At 42.9% G+C, this 26,489-nt stretch overlaps 1 protein-coding gene across 1 annotated transcript in view; it reads left to right on the top strand.

The window, feature by feature from the left end:
* Nucleotides 1-913: 913 nt before the first annotated feature.
* The window catches only part of TRHDE (thyrotropin releasing hormone degrading enzyme), a 345,581-nt gene continuing 320,005 nt past the window's right edge, over nt 914-26,489 (top strand). The window contains exons 1-2 of the mRNA XM_004417871.3: nt 914-1,815; nt 13,109-13,382. Of these exons, the coding sequence (XP_004417928.2) occupies nt 914-1,815; nt 13,109-13,382 (1,176 nt within the window). The remainder of the gene's footprint in view (nt 1,816-13,108; nt 13,383-26,489) is intronic.

Genomic DNA, 26,489 nt, shown 5'->3' with positions numbered 1-26,489 from the left:
CGCGCGCGCGCGCACACACACATGCACACGCACTCGCACACACGCACTTCGGCTCTCCCCACGGGGGTACAGAGCAAACCCGGAGCTTCAGCTACCTGAAGGGGATGGCCGGGCCGGACTCTTCTTGCTCACTTGTCATCTCCGGAGGTCAGAGCAACGTCGGAACAAGGGAGGCTCGCTGTCAGATCTGCAACCTCACGCCGTTTACCGCCACCGCTGCTTAAAGTGTCCAGGGTGGAGGAGAAGGCTTCTCCAGGACAGATTCCCAGCGCAGCTCTGCGGCCCTGGGGCTTCACCCGGCTGGTGCACCCGGTCTCTTCCTCCCTGGCCATCCTCTCGTCCCCGGCTGAGGGGTGCATGGCTCCCGCGCCTCCGCTGCTGTCACCGCCACTGCTTCTGCGAGCACATCCCACCCAGAAGGCTGAACGCCGCCGCTGGAGTGGGGAGGGAAAGCGGCAGCCCTAACTTCCCTCCCCACCGCTCCCTGTCCTTTACAGCCGGAGACCCGCTGGAAGGCTCCCGCGGAAAGCCCGGCGACAGCTCAGCGCAGGCGAGGGCGAGCCGGCAGCCGCAGGCGCACAGGCGTGGGGGCAGCACGTGCCCGTGCGCCCGGCGCCCGCCGGAGAAGTAGCGCGCTGGGGCGGGCTAGACGCTTTCCAAGTTGGGCTCGTCCCAGAGCTCGCCGCCCCGCGCCCCGGCCGCCGGCGTCCGGAGAGAGGCGGGGCTGATGGGGGGCGACGCTCCTGTCGCCTGCGGCCCGAACCCAGCTTAAAAGAACCCGGGCCAGCATCCCCAGGGGCCCAGCTGGCGTCGCGCCCTCGGCCCGCGTGCGCTCTCTAATGTCTGCGCTGGCCCGGGTGCCTCTCCCGCGGGGGGTGCCGGAGAGGGCGGGGGAGGAGGAGGAGGCACTGTGATGGCTCTGGACGGCGAGCGGGGGGAGCAAGAGGAGGAGAAGAAAAAGAAGAAGAAGAAAAAGAAGAGGAAGAAGAAGGAGGAGGAGGAGGGGGCTGAGAAAAGATCACCCTTCGCGGCCACGATGGGGGAGAACGGCGCCGGGCTCCAGGCCGGCGGCAGGGGGCTCTCGGACCCGTGGGCGGACTCCGCCGGGGTGCGACCCCGCACCACCGAGCGCCACATCACGGTGCACAAGCGGCTCGTGCTGGCCTTCGCCGTGTCCATCGTGGCGCTGCTCGCGGTCACCACGCTCGCGGTGCTGCTCAGCCTGCGCTTCGCCGAGTGTGGGGCGAGCGCGACGCCCGGCGCCGACGGCGGCCCCGCCGGCTTCCCGGCGCGCGGCGGCAACCGGAGCCTTCCGGGGGCGGCCCGGCGCGACCACCACGCCGGCGGGGACTCCGCGCAGCCGGAGGCAGGCGGGGAGGCCGCCCCCGGGACCCCGTCTGCCCCGCCGCCGTCGGAGGAGGAGCGCGAGCGGTGGCAGCCTTGGACGCAGCCGCGCCTGTCGGGCCACCTCAAGCCGCTGCACTACAATCTGATGCTCACCGCCTTCATGGAGAACTTCACCTTCTCCGGGGAGGTCAACGTGGAGATCGCGTGCCGGAACGCCACCCGCTACGTCGTGCTGCACGCCTCCCGGGTGGCGGTCGAGAAGGTGCAGGTGGCCGAGGACCGGGTGGCCGGGGCTGTCCCAGTGGCCGGCTTCTTCCTCTACCCGCAGACCCAGGTCTTGGTGGTGGTGCTGAATAGGACCCTGGACGCGCAGAGGAATTACAACCTGAAGATCATCTACAACGCCCTGATCGAGAACGAGCTCCTGGGCTTCTTCCGCAGCTCCTACGTGCTCCACGGGGAGAGAAGGTAGGAGGGAGGCGGTCCCCGGCACCGCCCCACCCCGCCGGGCTGCTCTCACTGCTGGGCGCCGGCGACCCCCGGGACCCGCTGGCTTCCGATACCGGGAAGCGAGGGGTGGGGGAAGGAAGCGAAGGTGGGGTGGCACCGTCACCCAGGACCCTCGGGGTCTGCAAGATGCCTAGGTTCTCACTGCTGCCAACTCCACGAACTCACCAGTGCCGAACAATGAATGCCACCCCCTCCCCTATTGTGGAATCCCCGCTCCGCCGGTCAGAGTTCCTTACCCAGCAGGGGCGCACAGCTCTTTTTTTAAAGGGTAGTGTGTAATGTGAGCCGTGCGTGGGTGACATGAAAAGCCTGCCGAGTTACCGTCGAGGGAAAATACGTGAGCGCCAGAGGCCAGGGCAGCCGCGCATCCCGGGAAGAGGGCAGGGCAGGACAGGGCACCATCCAGGCCGCCCCTCCAACAGGTCCGCCTCGCCTGTGAACTGGCAGGCGCGCAGCAGAGGATGGGCTGTGGCTGCATAAAGTTTCCCAGAACTGAAAGTTGAGATTCGGAGCAGTAAGAGCCGGTGCGGTGACAGACTAATGCGGCAGGAGCGCGGGTGGCGGCTGCCGTGGCCAATGCCGGCGAGAAATGCCCTCGCAGGTGCTGCCGGCTCCCGCCTAAGGCAGTGACTCCGATTGTTCGTGCGTTGCTGCCTCTGGGGATGACTCCAGTGCTGAAAGCAGGGAAAGCTGGCTCCAGAATCCAATGCCTTGTTAGTGAGTGTCTTTGATGCTTTTTAGATTTGGGCAGTATTCGGTTTTATTTCTTTGAGAGGCTGTGGGGCTTTTCACCCCTTGTTTAGAGCTCAGACTTTGTAGTCCAACAGAACTGGGTTTGAATCCCAGCTGCAACTCTGGTTCCGGTGAACCTTGAGGAAGCTGATTAAGCTAAGTCACCAGTTCCTGACAATGACTACCACCAGTGCTTACTGAGCAGGTTGGATTAACTCAATCTTACAGGAACCCTATAGGATAGGTGCTATCAACACTGCTGGTTTTACAGGTGGGGGAGTGGGGCACAGGGAAGTCAGGTGACTTGTCACACAGTGAGCCCACAAAGCAGGTATTTAGACCCAGGCACTCTTGCTCCAGAGCCTGCACTTCTACTTTTAACTTGGGGCTGGTAATAATAATACCATCCCCCAGGAGTTGTTGTAGGTGTCCCTGAGCTAATGCACTGACAAGCGCTTAGCCCGATACCTGGCATACAGAGGCTCCACCATAAAGGTTAGCTGTGATGAGTGTCCAGTGGTCGTAAGCCCTTCAAGCATATTGGTGAATGAATAAACAAGTGATTCTTGCTTTTCGCCCTAACTTTGGTCAATTAAATGACTATAGGGCCGGCGAACAACTAAAATGAACTTAGAAATGAAATTGACAACCTTAGAAGTGGTGGCAGGTTGGAGATTAGTCATGATGCCACTGGCAGAGCCTTGCCTGTTCTCAAGTGATTCTGGCAACAGCAGAAAACTTGGGCTCAGAGCAGCCCAGGGGGCCTGAGGTCAGCAGGCTGGTCCGGGGAGAGCTGGGACTCGAACTTTGGTTTTCTGATCCCTGGACCAGGGCTCCTGGTGTCCGGAAACTCTCGGAAGATGTTATTATATGAGAGGCTGGGGAAATTTCAGTGTGTTATGGGAGAACACAAACGTTTTATTATGTATAGGAAGCTGTGAAATGACTTTGTATAAATGAGCTGCCCAGGGCTTTAGTATTTGTATGACACTTAAAGCCTCCTATAAGTGAATATGTAAATTATTGACTTTCAAACTCCTAAGATCAGATGTGGATAATTTAAAACTCCCTTCCATCACTTCTGCCAACGTATTCTAAAGAGTACAGATTAAACGTGTGTTTTTAAACCCACAATCCTATCAAATATGGGGAAAAGTTATAGAAGGTAAATTTGAATGTTAGGTTTAGAGACAAACTTGTAATGTCAAAATGTTGGTAATGGGAGTTGCATATTATTACTGATAAAGCTTGCTGTGGTGAAATAAATACTTCCAACAAATCCTGTTTTTTGAACCACGCCAAAATATATTTGGTGGAACTGAGCTTGTTTCAGTCAGTGCTTTCAAATTAACAGGCATCTTTGAAAGACCAGCTCTCTGCTCGACCCCTGACTGAGTTCTCGCACCCCTTGTGGATATTTGTATTCAAATAATCTCCTGCGCTTTATCCCAAAGATGTAAATCACTTGGTCGAGAGTTTTACCTAGTGCACATGTGGCTAAACTCTGCATCCCAAGAGAAATGCAGGATTCAGTGTTTCCGAACAGCATCGTGGAGAAAGTCCTTGTTCCTCTTTTCTTTTTTTTTTCCTTCAATTCCAGAGTGAATATGATAATTTCTTGGATGTTTCTACTGGAGTTGATAAGGCAAGAGAAATCTCATAAATCATTTCACAATTATGTCAACATTACGTATATTAAACCTTTATTTTTTTGGTTGTTGTTCTTACTGTGGCTACTTGGAGAATTTTAAACACAGCAATATCAGGAACTCAGGGTTGGACTTTTATTGGTGATGATTTTGTCGCCCAAATGGAATGTAAATTGACATTTTAAAACGTGCTTTCAAAAGGACAGAGATGCAAACTTAGATTTTCGCTTGATTAATGATTAAATGTCTTGGTCTTTAGTTAGTCATAATTTTTGCCAATTTAATTACTGGATGATTTCTGTAATGAAAATAAATATTTAATTTTCCAATGGGCAGTCACATTGAGCAACCTGAAATATTTAAAAGAGCAATACTACGGTTTAGTCCACTTTACTTAGCCCATGTGGAAACAGCTCATCAATACCCAGTCAATCTGATTCCTTGACTCGCTCCTCAGAGGTCTGAGAGAGAACCTGGCTGAGGGCAGGAAGATTAGATTCCACCGTGTGCTGTACAGCTTTGCTCCTGGCAGGTTTCATCGCCCACTGGGTGTTGGAGGGGCCTGGTTTTGTCCTGCAGGGAAGACTTGCTTCTCCTGGTTCCCATACTGCAGCAGGGAAAGGCTGGAAGACAAGCTTCCCAGCGAAGCCCGCCGTTCCTCTGCTTGAGGCAAATCCTCTCCTCTTAGTTGATGGTTTGGCTGAAGGGAAAATTCAACAACCACTTGTCGAATATTGAAAATAAATAGATTCTCTTAAATTTTAAATGTTTACACACAGCAATAACTTATCTCTATTAGGCAGAGCACATATTCACTTTTTCCCCAAATAGGTGTGTAACAGGCAGATAAAGAGGGTGTGTATTTACGCCGTGGTATCCTACCTTAGAATATGCTTGCTTGGAATTTGGTGAAATGTTCATTTACCTGAAGTAATTGCCGCTTTGGGGTGGCCAGATGGTGAGCATACCCATGTTCAAAGTAGGGTACCTCAATTTAGATCCAGATGGTCAAATTGAAAGAAGAAATCTACCCAAAGTAAATGAACATTTTACTCACTTTCAAAAGGGAGACTGTTTTTCTTTGACAAACTACAGTTGGGTCTATAACACGCCACAGTGACAGGAGACGATGAAAATAGGAGGTGTTTATCTATTAAGGATTATTTAGGAGAAACCATGATCTCCAAGTAAAATGGGAAAATAACATTGTGGTTCTCAAAGACAGTTGCAAAAAACTCTTTTGCAAAAGTCTTATGGAGAGCACAGAGGACATGACAGGTGGGCATTTGATCTTTTGTGGCATTAGTGTACATGATCTGATGCCTTGTACTTTTTCTGGAATGAATTAATAATCATGATATTTAATAAAAAGAAGAAAACCACCACATTGTTTTTCTGTTGGAAGCAGCCTCATTTCTCCCATTCATTCTGGGGAGGAGATATCTTTACGTGAGCAAGTTGGGGTAGATGGCCTTTTATCCGTCTCTGGGAGGCTCTGAACTGAAAATCTGTGAGAACTGTTTGTTTCTGTGAAAACTGTTGATATGAGTCCTTAATGGACCCAGCTCACTGTTTTTATGTCTGGCACACATACTAAATGCCAAACAGAGTGCAGTGCTGGATTTCGGTTGTAATTCAGAAGGCCACCAGTAACCAAATCTGGAAAATATTAAAAAAAAAAAAAAAGCTTGACCATTTAATAATGACTCATTCAGGAGGAAAACCCATACAGTTGGCATTTTTCTGGCTGTGTTTTCCCTGGTGCCATCTGATTTGATCACTGTGGATAGTAATAAAGTATACACTTCCTTTGAAAGAGTTAAACTAGTGCACCTGTTTTTATTTATTCAAAGTGACTCCAAACAGGGCCTATCATCTCTGGATCTCTTTCAAACCAAGATGGACCTGTGCCTGGTTTCCTGGTATTTGTTTGGTTTGCAAAACATGTTTATTTCCTCAAACCAATTTTTGCCACTGTGTATGTGGATGGACTTGAGACAACAGTTCAGGGCAACAGTTTAGGTTTGCTTGAGGATGGTGACATTTGGTAGATAAGATTACAAGAATAGGACTCACTTCTTTAAGCATGACTTCAAAGAATGACATAAAAGAGCAAGGAAGAAATAGTTTACCTTTCATACATAGATATGTCCCAGTCTGTTAGGAAGGGCGTCCCTCGTCACCCGGTGCTCATTCTCCCACCCACCAGCAGCAATAATCCTCGTGATTGTTATCATCCTCATCATCCTTTTAATTATTTGTGCATCCTTTACATCCTTTCAGATTTACAATAGTGCCTGGGTTCCTCCAGAGTTTTTCAAAGTCCCAATCAATCTTGCTTTTTGCCTCTAGACAGTGGATGCTCTCTCTGACAGTATTTTACTACGTAGAATTTGGAAGAATATAAAGGTGAAAAATACTCCTGCTTTTCTCAGTTTCCAGGACAATCTGAAATAATTCACACAAGCACAGCTGGATGGAAGTGATGGGGCTGTGAGGTAGAGTAAGATTGGCAAGATTGGGTGTAGCTGAATTGGGGCGAAGGGCCTCGGGCTCACCCTCCTGCCCTCCCTGCCTCCAGGTGCACCTTCTCAGGCTCTGAAATAGTGGCTCCAGGGCCTAAGGAGCTCTGGAACTAGTTGTGCAGGGACAGGGGTGAACTGATTCCTGCCAGTGCAGACCTAGGTTAACTTTCAGGTGGAAGTTTTAGTTTATTCAGATCTTTCCTCATGACTGCACAATTCAAAAAAAAAAAATAAGAGGATGGAAAAAGAATGAAGTTTTAAAATTACTGCTGTTGTTTACTTTTCATCTCTTTTAAAAATAGGTTCAGCCACTTTTGGTTGTGTTGCTGGATGCAGAAGTGTGTGTGTCTAGTGTGTTCAGGACTCTGGAACCAGACTACCTGGGTTCATGTCCTGACTGTGCCACTTACTGGCTTTATGACCTTGGCCAAGTTTCCTAATAGTTCTGGGTCTAGTGTCCTCATCTGGAAAATGGAGGTAATGATACCCTACTTCATAAAGTTACTGTGAAGATGACATGAGTTAAGTAATAAAGCACTTAGAACAACATCTGACAATTGGTAATTGAAGATGGGGGGGGGGTGCGGTGGGAAGCAGAGCGCTTCCACGGTGAAGAAGAGAGCCAGCAGAAAGGCTATGGTATTTCACAGCTAGAGAAACCCCATGCTTGTCCAGACCCCGAGAGATGGAGAGGGCTGAAGGAGCAGGAAGAGTGTGTGAAACGGAAGGAACACACAGCTCTCTTGATATGGCACTCTCTCTGTCAGCAGTGACAACAGCACAAACCAGAGACTGGAGGGTCAGGAGTGGAGCCAGCACAGCACATAGAGAACCCCCAGTAGGAGGGAAAGGCTCGTGAGTCATTAGATCCTGTTCTCACGACTTTCTGTGAGCTCTGACGGTACCAGCACTTCATAAGAAGGCATGCTTTGCCTTTTTCCAATATTAAATAAATGAATCTCAGATGCTAATTTATTTATTCTTCTGAAAACCTAATGTTATGGCCTGGGAAAGTAATTTTAGAGCATTTATGATACTCTTCATCGATGGTGATCAAGTACTCAGGATTCGTTGATGAGTGTTTAGTACATAAATAGGAAAACAGTTATGAATATTATGCCCTGTTTTTATAACACGATTATTCACATATGCATCACTTCCTACGTACATATTGCTGGCATTATTGCATTATGTTTTTAGTTTACTAGAATGGTTATTTAAAAAAAAGTAGACTGCACACTTGTTAGAGCACTGAATATTCAGCAGGAGTACTTCTCTTCTGAAATGGCAGAGGCTTAATGACTCATTGAAGTACATAAAGGCACACAGTCTAAACAACGACCCATTTTGGCTTAAAATGTTTTGTCGTTGAGTAATAATTTGCATTTTGATTAACAACCTTAACTTTAAATGGGACACGTGTAACTTCCATGACCTTGTAACTGAGTCCCTTTACTACAAACAGTTGAATAGTAACTAAATGGTCCATTGGAACTTTTCTTTAGATCTTGGGAGTTTTCATTACCAATCTGAAACTATTGCCAACACCAGGCAGATTGCAATTGAAGCAAGTTTGAAGATCATTTTTCACTGTGCTGTACGTGTGGTGTGCGTAGATGTGGCCCAAGTGGAAACCTCTCAAATACATCATGCCATTTGTGAGGTTCTCTTGGTTTTGGTGGGTTCCACAGTGAAAAATCAAAAGAATCAATCTGAGTACTAACAGTGTTATGCAAATGTTTGTTTCCTCTGCATATTTTAACTTTATAAAAAGGCAATCTGAAAATAATGGAACAGAAATTGTTTTGTATCACACACTGTAATTTGTTGGCAATATCAACCAACGTTAATGCATTACTTCTACTGAATCTTATCATAATGACTTGACACAAGTAGCTTGCCTAGTGAACTTCCGCAGAAATAAGAAGAAATCAATTCTCTATATCCTTCAGAGGCAACAGAGAGCTTTAAGCTCTCCCTCTTAGCACAACCAAAATGTCAAATAGACAAGTTGTTAAGAAATCAAGTAATTTATTTTAGATAGAAGAGAATTAAAATGCATGTATATTATCCATGTTTTTCTGGTTATGCTAAAGTGACATTCTTGGAACAACGCTTCCAGGTTGTCACTTTTGGAAGTGGAAATTTTTATGATAATAGAAGGATTCATTAAAAGATAAAAATGATTTTGTTTAAGAAAGCAGTAGAAAAACAAAATACTTGTCCCCATTACCTTCTGCTTCCTGCTGTGTTATTTTACTTCTTGCTGTATTTACATATGTATTTCATATCCAGACCGTATATTAAAGTGCTTTCTATTTTTAGTTAATGTTTTGTATTTCTTCTACTTGGTGTCCTGCTACCACCTTAAACTCACCTCAAATTTACTCAGAAACCAAGCTCATTATTTTCTGCTCCAAATCACCTTCTCTAGAGGCCTCTTTGATGTGTTTAATGACAGTAAGCAGAAAAGAAGTCTCATTTCCATCAATTGAAGGCAACCCTAAAATACATACAGCGAAGACAAAATTATATTTTTGAAGCCCAGCAGACAAGCCTGAGACTGGCTCTCTTTGTTAGAAAGGAGGGCATCCAGGGTGAGCGAGGTGTTGGAAAAGGACTGGCAATACTGAGATCTGACGACACCAGAGTCTGTAAGACAGCAGACAGGGCACCAACTTCATGTGTGAGTCAAAGCTTTTCTAAAGGCTTATTTCTGTGCTACCTGTAGCCAACTGCTCACTTCTCCATCCTTTCCTGAACCTTAAAGAAGGTTCACTACTTCCTCCTCCATAAAGCCTTCCTTCAGTTCTTAAGTCCTGTGGTTCTCAACTGGGCCAGTTTTGCCCCCCAGGGGACATCTGCAGTGTCTGGAGATATTTTGGTTGTCACAACTGGGGGGAGGAGGTGCTCCTGGCATCTAGTGGTAGAGGCCAAGGATGCTGCTAAATGTCCTCCAGTGCACATGACAGCCCCTGACGACAAATAACTATGCAACCTTGAACGTCGGGGGGCAGGGATGGAGAGACCCTGCTTTAGGAGAATGTAACTTCTTCACATGTTTTCCCTTTTTGTCATGGATTTTTGTATGATACCTCTTTAGGTATATGTTTAATTTCTTTTATTAGAGTATAAACTCCTTGAGGGAAGGAAGCATATATATCTTTTTCTTCTCAGTATTGAACACTCAAAAATGAACGATTAAGAGAAGCAAATGCATTACAGAGTTTGTAGTAAAAAGCTATTTAGTGGTAGTGTAATTTACTATTTTTAAAATAACCTCATCAAATTCAGGGGATATTTTATTCTTATTTTTTGTTCGGTTATCTGATCTCAAGCTTGGAAAAGGCCTTAAATGTAATCTAGTCCAACTGCTCTTCTTTACCGAGGGACTTCTTTTGATTTCCTGAATACTGAATTGAAATTCAATTGCAATCATCCTCAGGTGCCAGACTGTGAAATTGGTATTTCCTCATTTAGACATTATCAGAATATATGTTGGCCCTCTGCGCATAGATATATACTGTGTGTATGAATTCATTAAGAATATTAATTGCAGAAAAAGTCACTACATGTTCTTTATAATTCCTTTCAGCCCTAAGAATCAGTCATTTAAATTCCTGGCTTTACTAACATATTTACTTACTATGTAAGGCAAAAAGAGACTGCACAATGTGATTCTTCTGCATAAATATTTGGTTTATTAATATCTTATCAGCCCAGAGTTATTTAGATCTTCTACATCTAATAAATTCCTGCCCATTAATTACTTAATGCCAAAGACATCTTTGATTTTTACCTAATGACTAGTACATTCTCATTACAACCTCCCTGTTGAACTCTTGTAGAACTCTTCCCTAGTATTAGTTGTTTTTTATGTATACATATATTTTTTTCTTTTTAATTAGATTGCAGAGACCTTAAGGACAAAAATGGTTATATCTTTTTTAAAAAATCCTACCATGTACCTAATACTGTGAAGTACTCATACATAGGAGACAATATTTATTTGCTCAGTGACAAATTGGAGTTCTCAGATTTTTGAAAGTTAAAAGGAAACACTTTTTCTCATATATGAAATCCCATAGGTATCTTTTAAATACCCTCAGTAGAGAAATACCAAGCTCAATGGACACTTTAATTAATAAGATTGAAAGATAAGATGCAAGAACATTATGTAAGACAAAGCCATGAAGAGGAGATTGTAAACGGCTGCATTTTCACTAAAAGGTACTGACATTTCATTAAGGAAAACGATCACTATCAGTAGAAAATAACAAGGAAAAATAGTACCACGATGCTGGCAAATTTGGAAAGGAGAGCCTTTGTTACCAACAGTTAAAACATTGTTAATAAATTATGACTAAAGATTAATTTTACTGTTTTTGAAATCTAATTACCTTCTACTCAGACACACAAAATGTGAATTCTAGACCCAGCTTTGCACTAATAGCCTGTGTAACTTTGGGCCCATCATTTAACCTCACTGGAACTACTTTTTCATTTTAGAAATTTGCAAGAGCTGGACAATTTGTTTCTAAGATTGCCTCCAACCTTAACCTTATATTTGTCTGAAGATTTATAGTTAAAACTTCTTTCCCATATATCATCTTATTTTATCATCTCGACTGTTTTGTAAGGAAGGCCTAGAAAACATTGTTATTTTCCTTCTACTAATGAAAAAATAGGCTCGGGCAGTTAAATGATTTACCTAAACCTGGTATGTAGCAGCCCAGTACTGTTTCCAGGATAACTCTGGAAAACCCTCTCTCTGAGAGTAAGTATACAATTAGTCTTAAAAATGTTTTATTCTTCTCTATTTCAAAACTAAGCTTTAAAAATGCAGTCTGTTAATGATAAATGTAAGCTTCAAAACTTTAAAATGGTAAAAACATTTACATCTCATGGTTTGAGCCAGGGATAGCCAATACGATTCAATATACACGTCAGCCTCTGTTGATTGGAAGCAGCTGCCTGAAGCACTGTGCTGAGAATAATTTTGAGGCCAAGTTCGGGCTCAGGGGAAAAGTGCGCCCTGTTAGATTAACCATGTGCACTGTGGATGGTGGAGAGGGGTGGAGTCAGAACTTCGTATGGGGAAAGAGCCTTCACAAGAAATTACTGTAGAACTCAGTCACGTTTCACAAAGGCCTGATACTGCCTTGCCTTAGATCAAGTTTCGTAACCAGTATTATTCAAAAAGTTTAACTTTTGTCATGAATGTTTTCATAAATAACAACCTCTTTTTTCAGTTGAAAGAGTGTCCTTCTTAAACTAGTTAATTTGAGTATTTTCATTTGTAACCAAAAACCATGAAAGAATGTAGAGGTTTCTTCTAAGTTAGAGTTTAGTGAGATGCAACTTTGCAGCTTGATCTGAAAACTTGAGGACGTTAAATATATTTCGTATATATTTATACATATACACACATTGGCATGTTTATTATATAGATATTATATTAATTTATATTTATTATTAACATATAATATATAATTTAAAATTTATATAATAAATACATATTGTGAGTAGTAAAAATCAATGGTCTCTGGATTATTCCATATGAACATATGTTATAGCACTCCAAGAAGGGTTGAAGATATTGTGAATCAGTGGCTGCCGTTTATTCTCTGGCCTCCGTTTGTCAACTGCCTGCTGGGTGCAGTTCATCTGTTCACAGTAATGGTCTTTTACCTCCTCTTTTTGCCCCATAAGCCTTACAATACTTTTTGAGTTAGGCTTCATTATTTCCTTTTAAGCAATGGACAACGACACCTTAGGGAAATTTAGTAATTGCCCGAGATGATATGTGTAAGAATGTTGTGGAGCCAGAATTCAGACCAAGTTTTGTCAAGTTTCAAAGTCCTTTTTCTTAACAAAAATCAAGTTGTGTCTTGCTGAAATGTGAGGGCACAGATGTTTCCCAGTTATGGTCTATGTCCTACCTGCATCTGATGACAGATTTTGGGCTTTGGTTTCACTGTCTTCACTTGTTGTACAGCTTCAGGGAGGAAAGGGAGGCACACCAAAAAGGAGAACCGTTATTTTCCAGTATTTGCCAATGTGATACCAATGTGTTGTTTTTCTGTAAAATGTAATGTTTCATCTAGAAAGCACTGCTCTGAGTTTAGAGAATTTAATTGAGACAGCAACTTCCCTGATGAATTTTTACGGTTGGGGAAATATATATGAATTGTGCTTTCATGTTATTCATGCACTTAAGTTTGGTTCAGAAAAAAAAGTATATTGCAATTTGGCAAAAATATTTTATCAGCAGAAGCATGTAAAGTGGTCATAACTTAACTCAAGCTGGAAACGTGATTGAGAATGTCATTTTCTTTTTTCCAGATTCCTTGGTATTACTCAGTTTTCGCCTACACATGCCAGAAAGGCATTTCCTTGTTTTGACGAGCCCATCTACAAGGCTACTTTCAAAATCAGCATCAAGCATCAAGCAACCTATTTATCTTTATCCAATATGCCAGTGGAAACTTCTGTGTTTGAGGAAGATGGATGGGTTACGGATCACTTTTCACAGACCCCTCTCATGTCCACATATTATTTAGCCTGGGCAATTTGCAACTTCACATACAGAGAAACTACCACCAAGAGTGGGGTTGTAGTAAGTATTTTAAGCTTAATGATGTTTTTGGATAATGTACACTCTGTAAAGTAACCTGATTTCTGGATTAACAGTGAATCATTGCTATCCTCTTCATATCTTATACTTCTGAATTCTTTCCTTAACCCTTGAGGGGTGGGATTACCTTCTTGGTTTCAGAGAGTCAGAGAGGAGCATCTCTTCTATACCCAGCCCTCTTACTCCCTGCACCACCTCTCCCACCCCCGCCATCCGTGTCCCTCTTCATCTCCCGAGTTTCTCTGAAATAGCTGTTGTCTGTTTTGGGAAATTACCTGTTTTTATTTATGTGACTGGGAAGGCTGCTTCTTTTTCTTGTGAAATATTTCAAATATGCAGAAAATATGGAAATAATATAATAAACTCCATATACTCACTAGCCAGTGTATAGAATCTGAACACTTTACGATCTTTGCCTCAGTCTAATTTAATTTTTGAGAGAGTAAAACGTACTGGACAGAGTTGAAGCCCTCTTTGTACACCTGCCTGAGTCTATTGCTTTGTCTCTTCCCTTAGAGATGACCACTGTCCTGAAACTGGCATTTGCCATTTCCATGCATAATATCACACAATTATTAAGTATGTATGTATCTGTTAACAATACATGCCAGGCTTTAAAATTTTATATAAGTGGTTTTATATTATAGATATGATTCTGCAACTTATTTCATTTTATTTTTTGCTTAAAATTATGTTTTTGTGGTTTATCTGGATAGAATGGTTGAATGAGTATATCAAAATTTGTCATCCTCCTATAGATGAACATTTTAATTTTTCTGATTTTCAGTGATTAACAACAATACTCAGTGAACATTTTTGTGCATAAGTTCTGCCAGTATACTAGAATTTCTGTATGGTGTAAAGCTTCTTGTAGCCCATAACACCCAAGCCTATAGAAATATGTTCTCAGGGAAGGGTGATATATAGGAACCCTGGAGAGTTCACAGTCTCTTATAATCAGAATCAACTGGACTCTCTCTGACAGCTACCATCGTGACACCATGGTGTTCTAGGCACTTCTTGCAGCTACTGAATGGCATTAGTCAGGCTAGGTCAGGCCATGCTGAGTTAACAATTTCCCCCTCATTTCAATGGCTTACACAATAAATATGCATTTATTTTAATTTTAATTTAATTTAATGTTAACCCTAAAGCAAAGTATTGTGATTCCATTTTTCCAACTGAGTAAATTGAGGTTTAAAGAGATAAGTAACTTGCACAGGGTCAAAAAGTAAGGGGCCAGCCCCGTGGCGTAGCGATTAAGTGTGTGCGCTCCACTGCAGTGGCCCGGAGTTCAGATCCCAGGCGCGCACCGACGCACTGCTTGTCAAGCCATGCTGTGGTGGAGTCCCATATAAAGTGGAGGAAGATGGGCATGGATGTTAGCCCAGGGCCAGTCTTCCTCAGCAAAAAAGAGGAGGATTGGCAGATGTTAGCTCAGGCCTGATTTTCCTCACAAAAAAAAAATAAAAGTAAGCAGGTGGTGGAGCCACATGACAAACTTCTGTTGTTCTGCCGTCCCCAACGCTGGGCTCCCCTCTGTGCCCTCAGAGCTCTGATCCACCATCTCACCTGTGTGTCTATAAGGATCCCCAATGTTGGGCTTCCCCCCGTGCCCTCAGAGCTCTGATCCACCATCTCACCTGTGTGTCTATAAGGATCCCCAATGTTGGGCTTCCCCCCTGTGCCCTCAGAGCTCTGATCCATCATCTCACCTGTGTGTGTATAAGGATCCCCAATGTTGGGCTTCCCCCCTGTGCCCTCAGAGCTCTGATCCACCATCTCACCTGTGTGTCTATAAGGATCCCCAATGTTGGGCTTCCCCCCGTGCCCTCAGAGCTCTGATCCATCATCTCACCTGTGTGTCTATAAGGATCCCCAACGTTGGGCCTCCCCCCCGTGCCCTCAGAGCTGTGCCCTCAGAGCTCTGATCCACCATCTCACCTGTGTGTCTATAAGAGCACTCAGGTAATGATTCTCCCACCCAGTGGCCATCGCGTTCAATGTTGCTCAAACATAACAAAAGAAGTGAATAGAAATCTATATTCTTATTCTGTAGGAAGTTGATAGCTCTATAATAACCTAAATTTTGAAAAATAGCTTTGGCTAATTAAATTTTTCACACTATTACTTTCAATTTGAATCACTATGAAACCTATTTAAAAAAAAACCTGCCTGCATACAAAATTAATGCCATTATTGAAGAACTGCATATAGTGGATTCATCTACATAATCATTAAAATAATGTCCTAACTGCTGGCTATAGAGGGCTAGAAGACATTTTATTCTTTCAGACTCATAATCCTCTGATTTGTTGAATTCCTCTGATGTTTGTTGATGTCTCCTATGGATATTTTAAAGCTGTGCACTGGACCGTACACAGAAAAGGAACACCAAGACATCTCATTTCCTTCCACGTCTTCAGAAGTTGATGATTGACTTGTGGGTCAGGTAGCAGCATAGGGTCCCCTGGAAATATTTTTTCCTAGGATGTTGTCTTTAAAGTATCTTAAAAGTGTTCTCAGCCCTACACAATTACGCTTGTTGCTAAGTGACCCATGTTTAAAACCAGACATACTCTAATTATTTAGATGTGACTTTTTATTAGAGTTAAGAATCTAAGTAATTAGTAAACATTTTAAAATTCCTACTAAATTTTTATGTGGAAAAGATAAAACATTCTACTAGAGCACATCAAAACGTCAACTGAAACGAGTTTTTAGATTGCAGAATCTAAAAATACTAAGAATAGTAAAAAGTAAAACAAAGTTGCCATTGAGGAGCCCTTGCTTATCAACTGTGAAAATATAGCTTAAAGCTTGGCTCTCTTCTCCTGTCACCCCTTGGAAATCCAATCTGTTTTCTTTTCACTGCCTTTCCTCTTTATTACTGGGATCACATGGGAGACATTTCTGCACTCTTAACAGCTGGAAGGAGTGGAAGTTTAGCTTTAGAGTCTTGGGTGTAGGATGGTCATGTGAAGTTCAGGAGGTCATGGGACAGGAGCTGAAGCCGTTTCCTTCGGAATGTGAGAGAGTCACGTGAGTAGCATCTTAAACACTCAGGGCTGAATTGTGTCAGAGCCTCAGGTGTGCATATCTGAAGCAGCATCATTATTTGCTTATCAAGTTATCTACACTTTGTAAGGCACTGTCTTGAGAAACTAGAAAGATAAAAATGTCTAAGATCCTTCAGTACAGTGATTGCAAATGTGGCTTTCAGATTGAACCCAAGCCTGCAGACGTGTTTATCCCTAAAATGGCTTAACGTTTTTCTAATTAGTTGCCAACATTTAGAAATTGGGACATTGCATGTGAAATTATTTATTTTTGGCTTTTCTTGAAAAATTGGAAAATCTTGTGACATTGAGCCCACATTCCCACTTGGCAATATTTGTTCATTCATATATTCCTCCAATGGATATTTATTGACTGAGCATCAGATATTGTTCTAGGCTCTGGTGATACAGCAGTGAACAAAGCAGACAGAGTTCCCGCTCTCAGGAAACTTACCTTCTAATGAGGAGACAGTGACAATAACCAAATAATCGTATAGTATGGCGGGAGGCGATGTATGCCACGAAGACAGTCGGCGTGCTGGAGCCGGGTGGCGGCCGACCCGTTCACGTGGGGCATTTGCTTCCCAGTGTAACTGCTTGTTCGTCTGCCCCTAGTCCTCTTCACTGTTGTGTATTACCTGCTTTGACTCGGTAGATTCTGTAGATTCTGTGTTTTCAACCCTTGTCTAGGAACATAATTCAAGAGGGTAGCCAAGGAATGTGCATCAGAAAAGCAATGAATTCACTAATCGTGAATTAGTGATACTAGCATTCACTAATAGTCAAATGAAAGTTGTAGAAAATAAGTTCAAGACAGTTAGGAAGAGGGAGAGACTGCTAAAGGCTGGAGTCTGGGCATGTGATTCATGGAAGAGATAAGATTTAATATGACCCTGAATGATGGTTTGCTTTTAGAGAAGCAGATGATATGTGCGTATAATCCTTGTTGGGGAAAAGTTAATAAGAAAAGGCAAAGACATAGGGATATCCGTAGGAGAGAGTGTAGCATTATGGTTATAAACATGGATTTTAGAGTTAGATGGGTCTGTTTTAGAATTTTTGCTTTGCTTCTCTGTGACCTCGGTTAATTAACCTTTCTTTATCCTGGTTTTATTATTTGAAAACTGCAAGTATGAATTCTTCCTTTACAATATTGTTCTGGTTACTATCATGGCATAACAAACTACTCCAGAATTTAGTGGCATAAAACAGCCATTTTATTATGCTCAAAGTTTCAGTGGGTCAGGAATTTGGAAGGGCACAGTGGGGATACTTTGTCTCTGCTCAGTGACATCGGAGGCTCAGCTGGGGAGACTTGATGATTGGGGTTGACATGACAGCTGGAGGCCAGAATCATCTGGACCATATTTGCTAATGTGTCTGGTGGTTGTTCTGTCAGTCTTCTGGGATGTCAGCAGGGGCTGCTGGCCATAGCATTTACATGTGGCCTGGGCTTGCTTAAAGCACATGGCCTCGAAGTGGTTGGATTTCTGACGTGGTAGTTCATAGCTCCAGAGGAACTGGAGGGACGCTGAGTGACCTTTCTGACTTATCTTCAGACGTCACACAACGTCACTTCTATAGCATACTGATAGTCACAAGTGAGTCACCCAGGGGGTCCTGATTTCATAGAACAGGGCATGGATCCCACCTCTTAATGGGGAGTGTCAAAGAATTGGATTTGTTTTAAAATCAGCACAGTCTGCTCTCCGGCCACAAATTATTTACATTCATCCCACATACAAAATATACTCACCAATAGGTCTCATTCCTTTACAATTTTAGGCTCAAGTTTCAGGTCCGGGATCTTACCATCTAATTTAGGTCCAGGTGCAGGTGAGACTACTTGGATTTGGTTTCTTGGGCATTGTTTCTCTCTCTCTGAAGATCTGTTAACGGAAGAGACAAATTTTCTATCCCCTCTCCCCTCCCAACAGACAATGGTGAGACGAGAATATAATTATTGCAATAGATCTTTCCATTCAAGAATGGAGAAAATAGGAAGATACAGCAGTGACTCGCCCATAGCAATTCTGAAATCCAACTGGCAACATAGTGGTAGTTCCTTAAGTATGGCTCCGTGCTGCTCCCTGTGACTTGTTCTTCCTAGTGCTTGGCCCCCTTTGGGCTCTTAGTTTTGCCTTCTAAGGCATCTTTTCTTTTCCGACTAGAAAGTAGTTCATGTTTGTAATTGAATAGCCTTCTCAGCTTGCTTCCTATCAGTAAAAAGTTGGAGGTTTCAAAGGCCTGTTTTTGTTTTCTGTTGTCTCTGTTGCTTCGAGGCCAAATAGATATAATTAAGTAAAAGACTGTTGGCTTTTTATGTATCAAGTTATATCCTCCCATTATACAAAACTATACTTACAGGTCTCTTTGAGATGAACCTTTGTCTACCTTGAGGCTTTTGCCCTTACCATTATTTGGTGCTCTATTATTTAAGAGAGGGTCTATGAGGCATGCCCTTAAGATCCTCAGAGAACTGTTTGTCTTTTTGAAAAGGTCTATGGGGCATCACTTTAAGAGTTTGTGAAGTCTTACAAGTTTCTGAAGTCACATCCTTGGCTTCATCTTTAAACCATGTTTTCCTGATGGTGACCTGGATTTTTTTTTTCCTGAGGCTGTTTCTTACTTTGAGAATCTTTTGCCATCTGGAGAGGCTGGGAAGGATAAAGAGTTTTAATTTCAAGCACAGCAAGTCCTGGCTCTTTTCTGTTTCTTCTAAATTTTGCTTAGAAACTAGACAATTTGTTCTTTAGCTCATCTGTCCTTTTTCGCATTTTTCATGACCAGTGAGTAGAAGTCAGCTGGCACTTTCAATGTCCCGCCTGGAAATCTTCTCAGCTGGAAAACATAGTTTAATAGTTATATTTCTCGTTTTCATGGTACTACAGGCAACAGTGTTGCCAAACTTTCTTCCACCACGTAACAAAAGTCCCTTTCCTTCAGCTTCCAATACATTTGCCTTAATATCCTTCAAGCCCTCACCAACGGCTTCCTCAAGGTCCGTAAAGCTTCTGCTCAAGGATCCCCTCAAGGATCTTTCAGCTTTTGCCCGTAATCCAGTCCCAAAAGCCAATACCACATATTTTATGGCTTTTGTTAGGGCATTGTCCCACTTCCAGGTATCAAAATTGGTTCCAATTGATGTTGCTGAATTAGAAACCAATCTGAAACTTAGCAATAAACAGTCATTTTTTATGACCACGGGTTCAGTGCGTCAGGAGTATGGGCAGTACAGAACAGGGAGTGACTCCTCTCTGCTCTGTGATTTCTTGGCTGCGGATGCTCAATGGCTGGGGAGGGGTTGACTTCACAAGCGGAGGGCTGGAATCATCTAGGGACATCTTCACTAAATGTCTTTACTTGATGTTGGCTGTTGTCTGGGCCCTCAGTTGGGGCTCTGAGCTGGACCATTTATGATGGTCTCTCTGTGGCCTGAGCTTCCTTGCAGTATGGTGTCCTAATGTTGTCAGATTTGTTGCTAGTGACTCAGGCCTTCAACAGTGAGTGTACCGAGAGATTTTGCTGCCTGTTCATCCCATTATAAATGGTTATGTAGATTATATTAGTCACAATCTTTTTTTTTTTCCTCTCTTCCTTTTAGCAAGGCAGAGGCTGTATTACCCTTTCTGACCTAGCCTAAGAAGTTAAACAATGTCGCTTTCAGTGCATTCTGTTAGTTATAAACCCAGGTTGGCCCAGATTCTAGTGGAGAAGACATAGACTCCATCTTTCAGTGGGAGTAGTGTCAAAGAATTTGTAGACTCATTTGAAAACCATCACAGTTGGTATAAGTATTACAGGAGATTATGTATATAAAATCATACGAACAGTGCCTGACATATTGTACTCACTCTGATGGTGGCAGTTAAATTGATGAGATATTCAGAAGTCATAGAAGGGAGACGTGATATGTAAGTTTGAGAGGTAGATGGACACTAGATTGTGAAAGAGATTGATGCCTGGCTAAATTTTAAGATTTCGTTCAGTTAAGAATAAGAGCCACTGGGCCGGCCCCGTGGTGTAGCAGTTAAGTGCATGCGCTCCGCTGCTGGCGGCCTGGGTTTGGATCCCGGGCGAGCACTGAGGCACCGCTTGTCAGGCCATGCTGTGGCGGCATCCCATATAAAGAGGAGAAAGATGGGCACAGATGTTAGCCCAGGGCCAGTCTTCCTCGGCAAAAAGAGGAGGATTAGCATGGATGTTAGTTCAGAGCTGATCTTTCTCACCCCCCCCCAAAAAAAAAGAAGAATAAGAGCCACTGGCAGTTTAAAGGCAGGAGGCATGACGTATAATTTTTATAATCTGCCTGAGAAAAGCATGCAAACTATGTGGGCATGAGGAGACTGGAAGCAGGGGGTCCATTTAGCTAAGAAACTCTGGTCTAGAGTAGTTATGATTTAAATGGATAGGGTAGTAGAGATATGAAAGGCATTTTAAAGGAAGAATTGGTAGGACTTGGTGAGGGACAAAAGATAGGAAAAAGTAATGCTGGGGAAGCAGAAGATCACAGAGTGAAGGATGACTTTAAGGTTTAGGGTAATAATAGCTCTATAGTCTCTATCCTCCAGATTCATTATGTATTCTGAATTGGCTATGACAACCAAGGAGGGTTTTCATTTTCCTTGGCCAATCTCTTGGATGCACAACCTACACTGGCCAAGTGATCTCTTCATCCTATTGTAACTGATTATATAGAGTTTTATTACTCAGCATTCTTTTATTAGCAAGTTACAAAAACTCAATTTGAGCTTAAGCAAAAAGGAAAATTTGTTGGAAAGACAGTTGGATATCTCAAGGAATCCCAGGTCAGGGATGGGCCTGGAGCTGGGAGCACTGTGAGAAGCTTGGGAATCCTATTTCAGGTCCTCTTCAATGCGTCTTCTGCTTTGCTTTACTCTCTTGCTGTGGACATGCTTCCTCTCTTCTTTGATTGACATGGTGGAATATTGCTACCAAAAGCTCCCAAGTTTTGCATATTGCCATGCAGACCCCAAGAGGGAAAGTGACCTTTATAAATTCCCAAACTCACAGGGAGAATGTTGGTTGCTCTTGCTTGAGTCATGGGATCATCTCCGGTCACTGTGTCTAGAGAGCGCACATGAGGAGTCACATCATAGAAACATGGCATCTTCTGCTTTACCTGTGGATGGGAGTATGTTGCAAAAAAGAGGTGTTTCTAGGATGCCTGGCAGAAAACTACTACAAGTGTTCCAAATGTATTGTTGAGCTTTATTTTGTGGACTGACTACAACAGGAAGGATACACAAGATTTGCCGTAGCAGTGTATATGTACATGCCTCCCTCCAGGAAAGCACCCACATACATGCACACATGGGATGCCCGCTGCTGATGTTCAGGGTTCTAGTGGGCATATTGCATATACAGACTTAAAACATGGGATTCTTCTGTGTACTGTCCTACTGAAAATAAAATTTTGGTCTCATTTTAACAAGAGAAATAGAGGAGTGTAGGTTAATGTACTCTAAGCATATATTAGAGGTTAAAAAAAATACATGTTAATAATAGAAATCATTTTGTTATCAGACATTCTGGTTAGATTGCATTACAAATATAATAATGGCCCATAAAGAAAGAAAAAGAAATAGTAACAGAAGAGTTGGATTACAGTCTACTTAGGAATATAAGTAGAGGTCTCCTGACTACCCCAAGGAGAGTTGGTCCTCCTCCTCTCTGCTTGCAGAATACTTTGTGTGCTCATTTCTCACGGTCATTGTCTCACTGTTAATAGTCCTTTCTTGCTGGCCTCTTTGTTCCTCTACACTGTGACCTCTTTGAGGGCAGGGCATCACATCTAACTCATCTTTGTAAGACCAGCAGTTCCTGTAGTATGTGGAACATGTGAGGTCCTCAGTGACACTCCACTAGACATGTAAATGAGTGAACTCCCTTCAGAAAAGTCACCAGGTCAGGATGACTAGGCTAGGTTAACATGTGGGGCAAGAAAATTCATGAGAAGTAATCTTGACCGATATTGAAATATAAATAGCAAATGTTGCAATACAGATATCATCACTTTTAAGGCATTCTGTAGGAAGATGTAGGTGAAAAGAGCTGTTAAAGAGAATTGAGTACTGAGGGATAAAGTTTCATTGCCAAGCAGGGAACCGAATCCAGTGCATAGTCTAGGCCCTGGAGGATCTAGTACAGAGGAGGAAACATGGGGTGGTTCTTGTAAACTGAAAGACCAGAGGTTGTCTCTGTCCTCTATCGGGAAAGCAGAGTCTGAGTGTTGTTGATTGACTGGCGACAGCTGGGCTTGTCAGCTAGGTGGGTCTGGGCTGGCTGGCTGGTCTGCTGCCATGTGGGTGCCTGTCTTGGGATTATGGCGTCCAACTCACCTCTGCTGCGTGAGAGATACGCCTGAGCCAGGCTGTGTCCCCCAGTCAGGTCTGCGCTCTTGTCAGCAGGCTGTGTGGCCAGGTCAGGAGTTTATTGGAGTCAAAGAATTTGAGAACTTAAAAAGAAAAATAATATAATTGATGAACTTCCTTAAATTTCATTAACGTGGTAGGAAGAGAGCCAATAGGTTCCCTTAAGGAGTGAGTGTAGCATAAAGAAATGGGTGCATAGTGATTGTAGACTATGTTTTAATTTAAGAGTGCTGGTTAAGGGAAGGGATAAAAAAATACATCTATGCAGAGCCTATTGCAAGTAATTTCTAGATTATAGGAGAGCTGACTATATAAGAAGAGAGCAAAGAAGTTTCCAGACAGTAGTCAAGGGCTACCTGATGCTTAATGGCTTGTCTTTGCAGGGGAAATGTCCAACATTCTGTGGAACTTTCTGCAAGTTTTAAGAACCTAGGACTAGGAATAGAGAAAGCAGATGTGGGAGATTCAGCTTGGGAGACTGACAAGGCACACATGGCCAGCAGTCGGAAGGGTAAGACATCTAGAGTGATAATACAAGTTTTGTTGAAGTCATAGGCCATGGTATCCAGAGAGGCAGAGAGGCAAATGAACCCGTACTGGGAATGATATTCATGAACAATGGATTGATTGGGACAGTTGAAGAATAGAAATCACCATGAGAATAAAAAGTAGGACTGGAGTGATGAAGTAGAAGGGTGGAAAGATGGTCTGTGATAGACAGGAGGGTTTCAGATTTCAGGGTGAGTTGGAGAAATTTTAAGCCTGTTATCGCAAAGTTGGATAAAGGCAGGGTATTGAAGGTAGAGTCCTGGATTGAGCAGAGATAGGGTAACTGTGAGGCCATATTAGAACAAACATCCACAACACTGAAGGGGAATCCTTGAGAATATTGGCAAGAAAGCTGTAAGCCAGAGTTCAGACTCTCAAAAGCGAGTGTTGCCAGGAGGCCTGGATGGGGACGAGGATTAGTGAGGGCCACGAACTCAAGAAGGCGAGAGTGTTTTCATGGAGGAGCAGTGTAAACGCAGCAGAGGAAGAGCTGGGAGAGTGCTCGCCCCTCTCTCTGGCCCTGGATGAGAGCAGATCTAAATAAGGATGAGAATGTGGGCAGAAGTAGTGGGAATTAGGGGTTTGTGTAAAGGAGAAGAGCTCTTGATAATAAGGGTCACTCACATGGCGAGTGGGATGGTAGACTAGAGGGACATGTTAACAGTAGGAGAGGGAGAGGACTGAGTAAGCAGAGTTTAGTTAATGGAGAAGCTTATAGACCTATCCAATATTGGGATGTTGGTGTAATAATGGAATGTGCCTCAGCAAATCTTCATCCCCTGGTGGCTGGCCTGGTCTGATGGTGGATTCAATGATGAATGATAACGGGTTTTGATATAGAATCTACAATTTATCAACTGTCCTGATGTTTAAGAGTCTACATATTGAAGAGGCTAATAGAAGCTAAGGGAAATAGCTTAAAGTAAAACCAAACCTGTAGAACAGAACAGTTCAGTCAGTGTAGGATATTCATGGTTGTGGTATGTTTATACTCGATAATGTGTGTGATGGATTGCATGGTGCATAGACAGGTTCATTTCCCTCTTGGTTGAGAGGAGGGAGATGCTTCTGGCTGTGACCCTCCTTCCCTCAGTCTTCCTGCTAGGATTCTGGGTGGTTGCAGCACAGACCACCAGTCCAGTTGTCTCTTAGCTATGATCCTGGCATATCTCGAGTAAAGTAATAGCATATAATCTGATAATCTGAAAGAGTTTGCTTTTCCTTTCTTTGCTGTTTCCTTTCCCTCTGACTTCAGATTTATTATTAGTATTTTTTGATTTTCTCTTTTCTTTTTCCTTCTAGTTCTTTAGGAGTTTTACTTTAAAGAACTCTGTAATCTAAGGGAGGTAGAGTACTGTGTAGTACTGAGGAGGGAAGTGGTGAGAGATGAGGATGGAGATTTATGCAGGGGACAGATCAGCGAAGGGATTTATATGTTGAGTTAAGGAGTTTTGATTTTATCCTTTAAGCAGAGGGAACCATTAAAGGATTTGAACTTGGGAGGCTTCAGATCATATCAGGAGCTTTCTGTAGAAGCGTGGGGATGATACAAAATGTCATTACTTTTGCCAATACACTCTCAGGTCCTTTTCTCTATTATTTACCTGAGCAGGATATGTTTTCCTGTTTGATTAAGTCTGCCATGCCAGTCTAGCTCACCTTTTCTGAGGATCAAGGAACAGGCAGTAAGCAGATGTATGGCAAACAAGTGGAGTTGCTTAGATTGCGGCTGATGTGGAAAAAAATAGCCAAACTCTTGCATCTGGTCTCAGACACAAAGTGTGCTAGAGTCCATAGAAAAATCTCTAGGTAACCATGACATAAAACAATTGATGTAACAAAATCATATTCTAAAGGTTGATGTTACTCAAATTCAAATGATTCTTATAGGATTTGATGTCAAATTTCAGAAAGACAAACTAGGATATTTAGTTGAAATATATTAATATCTCTGGAGATGAAACTTGCAGGAAACAAAGAGGAAAATTCTTTGCTGAAGAATCAAATATTATTCCTGGAAGGCCTTTGTATTCAGCTGGATACATAAAGCTGAGTATTCAGAGTAGAAGAAGACCTCACAAGTACTAATAGTACTGTCTGTCCTTAGCCACTGCCACCTACTAATGTTTCTTGACTTCCTTTTCAGACCAGATGGCAGGAAGGAAACTCACTGGGTCTGTGAGATGCTGCTGTTTCTGATTAGGTTTAATCTGGGGAGGAACTAGTGAATGCCTAAAACCAATCACTATCTGTACGTACTGTTCACTTGGCACTGAAAATTGTTTACTTCTTACCATATTTCTTAAAACCATAGAAAAGAATTTCTTTATCCCTTCACAAATATATATTGGGCAACTATGTTCAGTAATGAACTGAGATATTTGGAAAATTCTGGCACAATTAAGATCAAAGAGAGAACAGACTGGGCAGAGTTCATAAGAAGTTCACATAGATGTAGGACTTGGAGTGACAGGGAGAGGGAATTTTCCAAACTTTTCTGATGAACCTTAATCAGCAAGCTAATAGATACCCAATGAATTCTCAGGCTTAGCACCATGTGAAATAATGCAAAGAAACCAATGTGTAAAGTATAGATTTTGTTTCCAAGGGGTTTAGGAGCCAGTTGGTGAGACAAGATAAACACACTACCGTATACTGGATGGTACAAGGCACTATTTTATAAAGGAAAGGTAAATTCAGTGGGATGTTAGATGCCAAAGAAGAACAGAGAAGGAAATCAATGAGGGCATAGATAATTATTGAAAAGTATTAGATCTTGATGGATGGGTGGAAATGAGAAGGTGGAAGGCAGATTAGAGAGCCTCTTTGTGAGAGGAAGAGTATCCAAGGAAGGGATGACCATGGGACTTTCTTCAGAGTGAGAAGTTTAACGTATCAGTTAGTTGGTTGCAAATATCTGCAGGCAACTCAGGAAATCTTAAGCAAAAGAGAAAATCAATGATAGGATCCTGGACAGCTCACAGAAATGAAGAATTAACCAATTATGTCTTGGAAGGATAGCCTTAAGTATCTAGACAGCAGATACCAATTAACAATCTTCTTGGGGCATTGTTGTCAGATTGTTT

The sequence above is a fragment of the Ceratotherium simum genome, chromosome 25 (assembly GCF_057802395.1).
Source record: "Ceratotherium simum simum isolate JZ-2026a chromosome 25, ASM5780239v1, whole genome shotgun sequence".
Classification (NCBI taxonomy): domain Eukaryota; kingdom Metazoa; phylum Chordata; class Mammalia; order Perissodactyla; family Rhinocerotidae; genus Ceratotherium; species Ceratotherium simum.
Note: the sequence above shows the minus strand (reverse complement) of the source record. Positions and strands in the feature narration are given on the sequence as shown.